At 35.5% G+C, this 14,391-nt stretch overlaps 1 protein-coding gene across 1 annotated transcript in view; it reads right to left on the bottom strand.

The window, feature by feature from the left end:
• LOC132142393 (glypican-5-like) overlaps positions 1 to 14,391 on the bottom strand; it is a 278,158-nt gene that overhangs the window by 83,256 nt on the left and 180,511 nt on the right. Inside the window, exon 7 of the mRNA XM_059552208.1 lies at positions 7,325 to 7,475. Within this exon, the coding sequence (XP_059408191.1) occupies positions 7,325 to 7,475 (151 nt within the window). The remainder of the gene's footprint in view (positions 1 to 7,324; positions 7,476 to 14,391) is intronic.

Genomic DNA, 14,391 nt, shown 5'->3' with positions numbered 1-14,391 from the left:
CTCCAGCGAAAATCTAGCCCGTAACACATATGAACGAACACATACTTTAATTACACTTATTTAAATATACTTCATTTAATCATATGTACTTTATACATGCACTAGCTACTGTGCAAAAGTCTTAGGCACGTTAATATTTTCGCTTAAAAGAAAGGCGTTCGGCCAGTTATTTTTTTTACAGTTATTTTTGCTGTAGTGTGTCAGTATAAAATATCAAAATCGCACTAGATTATTGTTAAAATGAATGGCAAACTGATATTTCCTACTGACACACTACAGCAAAAGATATAAATAATAATAATAATAATAATAAATTGGGGTGAAAATACTAATGTTCCTAAGACTTTTGCACAGATACTGTATTTTAAAATGACATTGTTGCTACTTTATAAAGAATGAGCATACAGTAATTCACAGAACTGATTAAAGACAGTGACAGACAGCACTCATCTTAACTAAATATCAGAGTGAGTGACAGAGATACAGTAGAAACATTATGTGTGGTTTTGTATTAAATAATGACCCAGATTGTGAAATACATTTATTAGCCTTAGAGTAAAGGAAGCACAACTTGAGGAATGAGAGCATCCAAGGTGAAAGCTATGGATTTATTTTAAATATTTGTAATTATCTTTAATGCTATCCATAGTTTTTTTTTTGTGGCTCTTTTTTTAAAAGTATCGGTTCAGGCACCGTTTAGGCACCGGTACCGTTTTAAAAGTATCAAAATGGCACTGGACCCTACTTAAAAGTTATTATTTCTCACTGGCTCATTTACCAAATGGGTGCTTTCTCTTCGTCCTCCACAAATTAAGCTACTGTAGGTAGTTCGGTAGCGAGACGTTTGAATACATTAGCGTTTGCAATTGACAACACGATTGACAATGTTGTGATATCTAGGCTATACCAACTTTGTAACCTGTCACCCCCCCACACACTGGACATAGCAGACGTATATACCGAATACAGGATGCTATCACTCAAGAAGGTATCAGGATTATGAGTTATTTTTCATTTTTAGTTTTTGATTATTCACTTGGATTAATCATTCATTTTGACAGCACTAATGTTTATTGGGTCCCACTTTATATTAGGTGGCCTTAACTACTATGTACTTACATAAAAAATAAGTACAATGTACTTATTGTGTTCATATTGTATTGTAAAACACTTTTGCTGCTATTGAGGTGGGATAGGGGTAAGGTTAGGGAGAGGGTTGGAGGTATGGGTAAGTTTAAGGGTGGGTTAAGGTGTAAATAATGGGTCAACAGTGTAATTATAAATGTAATTACAGAAATTAAATACAGATGTAATTACATGTAGTTTTTTTTAAATATAAGTACAATGTAAAAACATGTATGTACACAATAAGTACATTGTACTAAATTATTAATTAAAATGTAAGTATATAGTAGTTAAAGCCACTTAATATAAAGTGGGTCCGTTTATTGTATATAGACAACGATACAAGAGTAATTGTTACTAAGCCTGCACCAATGTTCTTGTCCATTGCCCTTGCAGATTTCTGCAGCTAAGCTTGGATGTACATTTACATTCCATTAAATGTTATTGATGACATGCATCTGAAGTTTGAATTTTTGCACCATAACAATACTTATAGGCAACTAGTCATCATATCTCTAGTTCTTTAATGTATTTGCATTGTACTAAAGTGCGTTCATTTTCAATGAGCATATATGCGACTGAAACAGGTAGCCTAGTGCATCCCAAATTTTTCAACATGAACATTTTAATATAACATTATAGTCATGATGGCCTATGGCCTTTAGAAATTTTTTTTGGAGGAGGTGGGGTAGTGCACAATAGGCCCCTGTGGTGCGGCCTAAGCTTTTGTTCTTAATGGCATTTTTTTTCCTTACATTTCTTTTACTTTTATACTTTAAGTAGTTTTTTTAAACCAGTACTTTTACACTTTTACTTAAGTAAAAAGCTTGAGTTGATACTTCAACTTCTACGAAAGTCTTTTTAAACCCTAGTATCTATACTTCTACTTGAGCAATGAATTGTCAATACTTTTGACACCACTGTACAGTACTATAACATATTAAATAGATATTAAATAGACTCCAATACATTTATATAGCTATATGGCTTAAAAAAAATTGTATAGCTATGATAGAGATAATTCACCCCAAAATATTCATAAATTTGATTTGAGGGACATGAACTTTAGATGGATGGACATATGGATAGAAGGATGAATGGATGGATAGAAGGATGAATGGATGTATAGATAAATAATGGATGTATGGTAAGTTGGATATAACAATAGCTAGAATGACTGAAAGATATACAGAAAGACATATATAACAAAGAGTTTATATATATATATATATATATATATATATATACAAACAGTATATTTTGATTAGAGACTTAATAATAATAATATAAAAACATATGTAACATATATAAAAATAATATGTAAATTCCAGGTTCACACAAACTACCAAAACTCCACATATTGTCATCTATTTTGTCTCAAGAGGGAAAATTTTAGTTAACCTAGTACTGTCAGTACTTTAAGTTGGGTAATAAAGCAGAACTGAACGGCTCTGACAGCTAGTGTACAGTCTCTCTAACATCTCATCAGAGATGCATGAGATGCATCCACCTCCAGATCCTGCTTGATTTGAAGTATCTATAAGCAATATTTTGTTTATGAAAGACTAGTCCTATGAGGAGCTTCCCCACTATGATTCACTGAGCATCAGGGCACTTCGACGAGGATCATTATCGTTCATTTCCATCATTCTGTGACACAGCAGGTCATTTTCAGCAGGCCTCTACAGAGCAGAGCATTAGTTAAACAAGCACAATGGCGATGCTTCATCTCTACATCCTCTCGTTATCAGACTACTGGATATGAATGTTATTTTAATTCTTGCATTGGTTAAGATTCCCACTCCCTACCAGAGCTTCTTGATGTCACACAGCTAGCAGGTTTTCACCATAACACTTTATATAGACGATCTGCATGTCGTCTGGACCGCTTGGCCTCTTTTTGATTCATTAACAAGCAGATCAAACTTTTAAAGCTCTAGCTTTCGGTTATATCTGATTTTAAGGGGCATCCTTAACAAAAGAGCATCTATGCAGTCACAGTGAATAATGCATTAAACTTTCTGTTTTTGCAGAATGCCAATTAGACCTACTTTGAACTCCGCTTGGGCATGAAAAAATATCTTGAAAATATTGGAACAAACTTAGTGTACACTTCTTTCCTCCACTTCTTCTTATTTTGTCTATTTACTGGAGATCGATGCACTTCCTTCAGATACGTCTCGCTGACGCCTTTTGTTTTCCATACCAAGTACGCAGCATCTGGTTTCGCTGCCGATCACGAGAGCGTGCGCAGGTGACACTGACAAGGAGCCTGGCGATACATCCTTATGTGTAAAGACTCCGGGAGACTGAGTCAGAATCACATGCCTCATGTCTGTTAATATTTTATTTATTACATTCACGTTGAGGGAAGACAATGCTCGCATTTGTTTTTGTTGTATTTATTTATTTATTTCCCTTTGCCGTGACCCGTTGAAGCTTGGTCCCAGTAATCACAGATATCTTTCAGTGTGACTAATCAAAAGTTAGTGGTAAAAAGAGTCATTTGAATCTGGAAGTGAGTGGTTATTTTTGTGTATTGCCAGCGAATGGTTTTAAGTGACAGGTAAGTATCAGCAAGACTTATTGTTTTCCTCTGTTTTTCTTTTTTTCTTGTACCTTAGCAGTTTTAGGGTTTGATAAATCGAAGGAGACCATAAACTACTGAATATTTCAATACTTCAGGAACTCCTGCTGAACAACAAAACATTTTATCTTATGATAAAATGTACATTGCACTGTGTTTGCTTGTTATATCCCAACTTGAGGACAAACTCAGAGTTACAGAGTCACAGTTTTTTTTCATGCATTTCATGCAGATAATAATGTTGCTGATGATGATGTTGCATATAAATGATTGCTACTTTTCTAAGTTAAAGACAAAACAAGCTTATTCTGCTACAAGGATGAAAAAAGGATAAACAGTCACTTGAGATACCAAAAAAAATAAAAAAAATACTCAAAACACTATAGCAACGTTATCAATAACATCTTAGCAACCACCTAAAACGCCCTAGCAACCACTTGGCAATGCTCTTGCAAACAACCAGAGAAGTATAACTGCAACCTAAAAAGCCATAGTAACCACTTACAACACCCTAGAATCCACCACCAATAACACCTTAGCAACCTCCTGGCAAAGGTCTAGAAAACCAACCAGAACATCATAACTTGTCATCAAATAAACCCTAACAACTACCTAGAACTCCCTAACAATGACCAGTAACAACATAGCAGCCACCTAGAACACCCTAGCAACCTCTCTGAAATGTCCAATCCATAGCAAAGACTCTGAAATGTCCTAGCAACCATCCAAAACACCATACCTAGCACCTAGAAACCACCTAGACTGACATAACAAACAATTAGAAGAACAAAGCAGCCACTATGCAATGCCTAGTGACCAGTCAGCACACCCTAGCAACCTGTTTCCACACTGAACACCCCAGTCTCACTTAGCAAGACCTTCAGACTCATGGCAGAAGGTCTGGAACCTTGGCCGCTTTGAATGGCAAGTACCACCCAAAAGGCCATATGACTGACAGATAAAGCAACCAAGCAGGTTCCGTTTTGTGCCCCCTCATGTTTAGGGTTGTGGAAATGTCCCCACAGTGACAGACTCTTGGATGTATTTTGAAGATTCTATGCCACAAACTTGAAATATTTCACATACTTTTGAAAATCCAGAGTTTAGTTGATCTTGATAAGCACTCATTATCATAGCTGTAAACACAACGGCTTTCTTCTAACATAAGGGGGTTTGGTATATTTACGGTATAATTGTTTCCAGGAGGAACTTTAAAGAACGCGACACACATGTCTCCTGAAAATCCTGTATAATTCAACAAATCCGATGACGACTTTGAAATTCCGAATTGTTTCCAATTTCGTGTGCTGTATGCATCGGACGTTCACCCAACAGTCCATGGGCGTGATGTCGAAGGCTGAGACTATGAACACCCCAGCACCATGACAGCAAGTTTTGCACAGGCAAGCAACATGATCTCATCACAAAATGTATATCATACATTATCTAAAAACAAAATGTGTTTTGCAATCTTGCTTCTAAACATAAAAATAAATGTATCTTGCTTTATTAGTATTTACTGCAATTATATCATTTACAAGCAAAGTAGCTAGATAGAAATAAGGCACTGATTAAGAATGGTTAAGAATGGGATTTATTGCAGAATAACACACAAGCAGTATGTCAAAAACAAACAAATGTAAGTGAGTAGAAGATGCTGATGTCTCCCTCACTAACTCTGTCAAGTAAGCAGTTGTAATTTTGCCTACCTATCAAGATCCAGAAAACAAAGTGTGACTCCTGACTGCGGAGCCCCCATCTGCCTGACTTATTGGCAGTGGTAACAGGTGGCGCATTGCTGGCTGAGGCATGAAGTAGTTTTAGAGAACATACAGCGGATGAGAGGGAGAGACAGTGATAAATGAGCGCATCGTCACTGCGTTCCATGAATTATGAGAGGAGTATGAGGCGGCTCTGACACACTACAGCAGATTGACAGGAGGAAAAGGAAACACTAGTGTGATGCGATGGCACATTTAGATGACCCGGAACGCCCCATCCAGACAAAAAGAGTGGGGCAATTAATCAGACAGGCATACAGGAGATAAAGGAGGCTTGGAGAGAGAAGCACACAGCCCTTGAGGTTGATTTCGTGGGGCCACGGGTCAGAGATCAAATCCCCTCCGGAAGATGAAGTAATTACCAGATGGCCACTTTGATTTGTTCCACTTTTTTACAACCACATTATTTGTGATTGCATAATTCATTTGGATCAGGGATGTTTCTATATGCTTGACCTTAATTCCACCTCTTAATTACACTCTGATATCAAGCATCAGTGAAAGTCTGATCTAATTTTGCCTTCCATTCAAATAGCAGATGTGGTTTTTCCTACTTGTTATCTCTGACTTATGACGGTTAAACTACGATGTACAAAGGAACAAAGTGACTCACATTTGATTAGCAGGTCTACAATTAACAAAAGGACATTCTTAATGGTTTTAAAGGTTTAGTTTTTTTTTTTTTTTTACCTGAAAATGAAAACGTGTTGATGATTTACTCACCATCAGGTTATTCATGATGTAATCTGTTTTATTTAAGAGAAAGTTAGCATTACATCATTTGGCCCACCAATGGATCTTCTGCAGTGAATGGGTGCCGTCAGAAAGAGAGTCCAAACAGATAATAAAAGCATAACAATAATACACAAGTAATCCACTCGACTCTAGTTCATCCAATAAAGTCTTGTGAAGCTAAAAGCTGTGTGTTTGTAAAAAAGAAAATACATCAAGATGTTTTTAAGATCAAATCTTTTCTTACATCTGAAATTAGTTCATAATCCATAACAATGCATCCTCCAGTGAAAAAGTCCATTCCCTATTGTCCTCTCACATCAAAATCCAAAACAATATTTGTTTAGAGCTGTTTTGTTTACAAGCAAGAGCATATCATATGTGCATATTTCTCTCCTGATTAAGACAACTTTTTCACTGGAGAAAGCCATATAAGGACTCATATTTTAGCTGGAAATAATGGTTTGAAGTTAAAATGTGTTTCTCACAAACAGCTTTTGGCTTTGCAAGTTGTTAATTGATGGACTGGACTCGTGTGGATTACTTGTGGATTATTGTGATGGTTTTATCAGCTGTTTGAACTCTCATTCTGATGGCACCCATTTACTGCAGAGGATCCATTAGTGAATAAATTATTTACTGTACATTATGCTAAATTCCTCCAAATCTGTTCCCATGAAGTAAGAGGTGTTCCCAGAAGTGTTCTATCTCAGTTTTCCACTTTTCTTACTTTAGGGCACTAGAAAAATTTGCACGTTAACTCAGGCGATTCATTTCAGTTAAATGCATTAACATATTTAATGCAGTTAACACAGAGGTGGGGGTTGGCCACCCCACTCACAAAACTACTGCTCCTGTCACTTTTTCTCTTGAAAATAAGTAAATTTATTCATTAGCAGAATAACTGAGAATGGGACACTTCAAGCGAGTGTGGAAACAGTTTTATTTATACAACCTATTAATACAAAACTTTGTATTATGCTTGCTATAGGGTGCGTGACGTCACGTGTACTACCGTCGGTGACAGTTGACAACCGTGGTGGTGATGTGGTTGCAACCGTCACAGCCCTACATCCATTCATTTAAGATTGATACTCACATATAGTTACTATTCTTCTCCTCTCTGCTGCTCCGTTCCCTGATCCCCAGCATCCATCCTCATCATCACACTCTCCACTGTATCCATCTCCACTTCCTGTCTCGATTTGGTCCAGGGTGCCAAGCTTTGGTATTGACTTGCCCTGCAACAGCTGAAACATATAAAATATGTTTGAAATTCAGAATTTAGTATTTCAGTATTTATTTTGATTTATTTTAATCAGGTTTCACACCACATATGAAAGTGGGTTGGATCAGGTTTGTAATATGATTTTCATGTGTTTCTTTAGCTGTTCAGACCACAAAGTAACTAAATGTATTTCAATTAGATACAACAAAAATTGTATTTATCTCAACAAACCTGTAATAAATAGGAATGCTGGTGCTGGACCAGTTACTGTCTGACATTGGAGGCATTATTATTATTATTATTATTATTATTAATCGATATTGGACTTTAAATTGTGCATGTTAATTTCCCCTATTGTTACATTTTGTAACAAGTTAACAGTCCTTTACAGTCTTTCTCTTCTTTGTTGCTAAAACACTATAACCAGGCTCTTGAATTAAAATGTCAAAACAATAACTAACTTTTTTAAAAAGCACACCCATTTTGCTGAACTATAAACACTATTCCCCTGCTTTAACATGAGTCAGATTTGATGAGCTGTTACTGCAAAACTCCACACACAAATTCCTACATTGCTCAGTGCTTACACCATGTGGTCATTTAGAAAGCACTAGCATCCAGTATTGTTCAAGTCTGCACAGTTTGAACTCAATTAGCACACAATGAAAGTGTTAACACTAGGAGTCAAAATTTATCACACACCAGTCAGAACCTTCGATAGATAAAGGACCAAAGTCAGCTTAGGTTTTTTTCTCAGAGGCTTTGGTTCATCTCTCAAATCAGAAATTAAATTCTCAAAACTACTTTTTCAACCTCCACATTATCAAGTTACTTGTGCACATCATAAAAAGTTTAGATCTTTTGATCAAGTTGCAATTGCTTAGGTACATTCACACAACTGATTATGTACATTTGTCTGTGGTTTCCTACATTATCAGTTGCTATTGTCATGTTGCTCAAAATGTATTATATAGTTCTCTGAAATAGCTCAAAGGTACATCTCATGAACCCTAGTTCATACTAACAGAGTGCAGTGTTATATTGATAACATGATTAAGCATTTTGACTATCTTGTTTGTGAACAATGACACAAGGACATCAGGCATGCAAGCGGATTTTACCTGTTCCAGACCAAAAACGGAATACTGGGGCAGCATAATTATTTTTGTTGTTGTTTGCTGTATATTGTACTGTACTCTGGACAGTTTGTATGTCATATCTGAGTGCAAAGTTTGGTTTTTCAGCAAGACTGACTTGAGCAATATCTGCTTAGAGTGCAGAAACATTTAATTATCTAACTGAAATGCAGGACAGCCTCTCAGATATTGAAAGCGTTTTGTATTTATCAGGTAGAGCCCATTGGGCCGTTGCAATTGTCTGTGGTAATTAGCAGCTGTAGTGTCTCAATATCTTCCGATTAAGTGGCTGAACTAATGGATTAGTAGAGCCATGATGGATGAGTGAATGCGACTCACATGCTCAAGGCCACCTCAAATTCAAAAAAAAAAAAAAAAAAAAAAAATTTTTTTGTATGCATGGACGACTACATTTGCCAACATGTTCAGTATTCAATCACAGCACATTGTTCAGGGTACTTTATCCCACAATGCAATGCATTCAACTTCATAATTCAATTAAAATCCTTTTTTTTTAATACAAGAGAAATGCTTAAAATGCAACATAACCATATTTATTTCCAAAATTATAACTAGATGTTATTCAGAGGTGATACTTATCACAATTTTCTCTTTCTAGGCCCATTATTTAAACAGACTGTAAAATTAACAATATTTTTAAAGAAAATTAAAATTCAAAAGGCATGACATATGGACGCCACTCGCTGAATTAAACATGCAACATATTGGGATCATGTTACAGTAATTTATTTTTGATTGACTATATTTAGATATCAAACCATATATGAAAGTGGTTTGGATCGGGTTTGTAAAAAAATGCATTTCCTTTGCAGTTCAGACCACTAAACGGATTTAAGTTAGATACACCATAAAATCCACCATTAGATTTTTGCTATCTCTCACAACAAAACCTTAAATAAATGCATTAATGTATGATAACAAAAACATATTGTATGTACATATACTAATGATTATAATCATTTATCCTTGCATACTACATACTATCAAAAACTTAAATTAAATTAAATAAATAAATAAAATAAATAAATGCATTAGTACATGATACTACTCCAAACACAGTCAATAGAAAGCAATGTATATATATATATATATATATATATATATATATATATATATATATATATATATATGCATTTCACTTTAATAAAATTGTTTCTTCACAATAACCTCAATCTATTACCCTTGTATGGTATATGTCCTTTACTACAAAAAGTGTTTTGAAAGTTTCTCCTGAGGCTCGCAGGCAGCAAAAAGAAATAATACAAAAACAGCACCATGCTTCAAATGCATAAATTACTTTCAGTCAGGCCTGTAGCAAATATATGTTAACCTTCACTAATTTTCTTTCCGACCATAACCAGAAAGCCTGCAGCAGTGAAGACCTTTATCTCACTGAGGTAAAAATGTTCTACCTCTTATCTGTAGAATGCCCACGTTCTCCTCTAACGGTGAGGTGCATTGTTCCTCAAGGAATCCTCAGTGTTCCTCTACGGTTTGATTGACTGCCTGAGGTTAGTTGGCTACCTGCAGTGGTTGAACTTCACAATCCAGCTTTTGTACAACTTTTCAAACACAAAACACGTTTGAAATGGCAAAAAAAATAAAAAATAAAAAAAAGGTGTAAAATGACCAGGCATAGTAGAATAATTATCTTAATCTGAATGCATCTATTTATCTGCCAGGCAAACCTCTCTAGTTCAATATTGCTTCTAACCAGAAGCATAGAAATAATCTGAAATGTGAGCATAATGTAGCACTTATCAGCTTGGCTCATGAATATTAATTATGTAATCTAAGGTGCACCCAGTAGTGTTAACTGCTCTAATGAAAGACCATAGCAAAAAGCAGCTATCATTAGTAAGATTACCACTTCACCCTCTAAAATCTCATTTTCTCATTATGCTTCACTGCAGAGCAAGACTTTGTCTCAGCAGGTATGACAAGGTCACTGAGTTTATTTAAACACAGAAATCATCTCCATAAATATCAGGAATGAAACTGATTCTGATGTTTATTAGTAACCAAAACATCGCTGCCCCTGCTGTTCATGCTAATATGAAGTTCTTCCATTCCATTTGTTTTGAGATGACTTTATTTTTTTTCTGAAGAGCTTGCTAAAAAGATTAGGAATGATTTGAACACCTGAAAGTGAAAATTATATCTCTGGAAAAGCACTGTTTAAAGACTGCCATCTTGTGTGAAGATTTTGTGAATCCCAGCTACATTTCTAAGCGGTCTGGTTGTCTCCCAGGAAATAGCTTTGCTTTTGGCATTGCAATCTTTATGTCACTGAAATATCAACAGCAACATCAAAAAGAGGAAAAGATCAGCCATGAACCATTTAAAAGCACATACATGAAAAAATATTCTAATACATAATAAGTTATTAAAACACACACACATTCTGACATTTTTAAGTGATTTTATTAATTTTATGGTAATTCTTGAATTTTTGGCAACAGACTTGCTTTATTATCTTTAGTGAAAAAAGACTGATAACATTAATGGGAGCAAAATTAAAGGATTAGTTCAACCCAAAATTTAAATCGTTATATATTGCAGAAAGTTTAGCAGGATATCTAAGCTGCTTTATCTATACAATGAATGTGAATGGGAAAGTGGGCTATATCAAGCTTCAAAACTGCATAATAAAATAAAAAAAAATTAAAATAAAAAAAAAACATAAAAGCAGTTTTAGACACAGAAGTTTACGATCTGTGTGCTATGTAGCAGATCTGACCTGAATCAGACAAATAAAAGAGTCGATTAGGACTGTGGTTGAAACATGAGCCAAATTCCTCAGTAAGGCAACCGGAGGTCATAAATCAGTTCTACTGCCAGAAACAAGTTAACCAACCAACCAACTTTTTCACAGAACAGCTTTCGACATTAACACCATTAGAACAATTATTGACAATTTCAATTCAGAGAAGAGATTGTCAAATTTGTGGCAAGTAATTGAGATGCAACGCCGGACATCACATGTAAACCCATGAGAGTACTACACAATATCCTTAATCACTTCCCCCACCTAGCAGAACCAGACTGAAATTCCTAAGGGGGGGGGGGGGGGGGGGGGGGGGGGTCTTTTAACCTCTGGTCTCCACCGAAATCTTTGTCAGATAATGGCACAGAAAACTGTCTTTTCTACATATATATGGACCAAAATGAACTCAAAAAGACTTAAAAATGAATATCAGTCCATCGCTTCACTCCATTTTCATTTATATGTAACCCACACATTTGACTATCATGTTTAATCACTAATTGTGTATGTTTTTTTAAAAACTATTGGATAGCTTAGGGATACATATTCATGTTTGGTGTGTATGTTTTTTTAATCTGTTAGCTTGAAACAGTCATGACCATCAGTTATTTGTCAAATGTATCATATTCTTGTTATAGGAATCATGTCCAAAATTAGACCCTGCAAGAGCGGGAAAATTTGGACCACATGCTTGATAAGATAACATATGATTTATGATACCCCGAGCCAAGACAATATCTGATTGGTCAAGACAACATTTGAGGTGTGGCCAACAGGCCACACCATAAAATCTTGCTTTTAGTTTTAGTTTTGCTTTTGCTATCAGTCATGCCAGCTTTTAGTATGCTTTTAGTTTGCTTTTAGCTTTTATTTTGTAGCTTTGCTTCCTAGCTTTAGCTTTTAGCCATGCTTTTAGTCATCACTATTATCTGTTCTTTGTGCACGGTTCCAGCGTGCTTCGGCCTGCACGCCTGCTGATACTTAGCCACGATGAGAATAAACACCACCTAGTCTCGTCAAACTTCTTTTCTTTTTCGTTTGAGAGTTTCTTGTTCTTAGTTAAGTTTTGTAATGTCGAGTCTCCGACGTCTGACCTCGACTGCCCATTCAACTTCAACCAGCCACACAACTCCGCATCGTCAGCCAACGCCCAATCACGGGCTTCCCAAGACGTCACTTCAGCAACTACTGAACTTCCAGCCAATAAGCGACATCGGGAAACCCCCTTTCAATGACAACAAAGGGGGCTCCCTTTACACAGGAGACGCAAGTAACTTTACCTCCAGACGGTGACCTTTACTGGTAAGTGATTGATGGTTGTTCATGTCTATGCAATTTAACGTATTGCTGTAAACTTGGGATTTCACATTTTCATTCTCTTAAACTCATCCTTCCCTAACTTTCGATCTTCCTGCAACTTGTGTGAATGTATGAGTGCGTGCGTTTCTGTGTTAGATTAGTTTATATGTCTTAGATTTATCTAATAAAGCTTTATTCATATTGAAAAGAGCGGTATCTTGTGTTTTGTGCTTACAAGTTAATGTCTTAAACTGCCAATCTTGTTACTGTGCTAATTGATAGTGTTTTCACTATACTTTGGATATTAATGTCCAGCGCAGATTTGATGTTAAACGGCTCGTTCAGTGAATCGCAGGGCGTCTGAGTGATCAGCCGGGAAACAGTGATTCTGTTCAAATTCCCTTTAAAATCTTAAATGATTCCCTTTGAGCTAAATTGACCTGTTTCCCTTACAGCTATATAGAGATATATGCAGTAGTGTGTTGCAACAAATAGTGTATTTTTTTTTCTGCCAGTTACAAAGGTAATGAAAAGTGGCGAAAAGTGACTGCCCTTATGAGTGAGTCATTGATTCACTGACTGTACTGTTTCATTCAAAAGACTGATTCATTCATGATTCAAACAAAATACGTTTTCATAATGAATCACCAAATCATTTCCTCCAACTAATATGTTCAAAACAGTGATTAATTCAGGAATGAAACATGTGACTGACTTTATGGGTACAACATTGATTCATTCACTTTAGAGATTTGTTCAAAACACTGGTTCGTTCATTCAGGAACAAAACAAGTGACTAACTTTATGATTATAGTCATGTAGATTATGAGTCATATAGTCTATATAGTCTATATAGTCATATAGATTATGAGTCATTATTATTTTTTTTTTTCTAATTTCAAAATGTGTGAAATCTGAGTTACCTAAACCGTAGTCTTACATATAACTGAATTAAATGGCTTGCAAACATAGATTTTTGTGCAGGAGTGTATTTCAGTTTCAGTGTGCATGTGCAGAAAGTCTGATATGCTTGTCAAATAGCATTGAGGCAGTTTGACTTCTGTCAATTCATGCACAAGTGTACATGACCCTCACATAATATACATGACAAACAATTACACAAACACATAGGGTATTGATTTCAAATTGTCTTTCTTTAAATGGAGACTGATGGAGAATATCTTTGTCATTATTTCAGCTAAAGCACCCCAGAAGAATAAAGAGGAGAGTGAAGGACAGTGGAAGAACTGTTGAGACACGTAGCTGAGATTCAAACAAAAGTTAAAGTAATGCCTCTTATTTTCTTATAAAGCACCCTTCTCAGGTTCGGCTTTTCTGAGTTCTTGAGACAGGGCTTACATTTTGTTTTAAGTTGATGTCTGAATCAGATTTTTACAAAAACAGAACTGCACATCATGAAACGCTCAGAAACGCTCTACACATGTGTTCTATAATCCAGGATTCTTGTAAAGGCTTTTGTGTGGTATTGAGTGGTGCAATAATCTAAGCACAGCACAACACTACGATCTGCCTTACAAAAAGAACTGTGGTATTATCATTGTACAAGGATGAGATAAAATGGCATTACTGTGATATCTTAAAATGCTGTTATGAATGCACCATGGTTTACATGCATATTTTATGGTATTTTACACACACACACACATATATATATATATATATATATATATATATATATATATATATATATATAT

The sequence above is a fragment of the Carassius carassius genome, chromosome 6 (assembly GCF_963082965.1).
Source record: "Carassius carassius chromosome 6, fCarCar2.1, whole genome shotgun sequence".
Taxonomy (NCBI): domain Eukaryota; kingdom Metazoa; phylum Chordata; class Actinopteri; order Cypriniformes; family Cyprinidae; genus Carassius; species Carassius carassius.
Note: the sequence above shows the minus strand (reverse complement) of the source record. Positions and strands in the feature narration are given on the sequence as shown.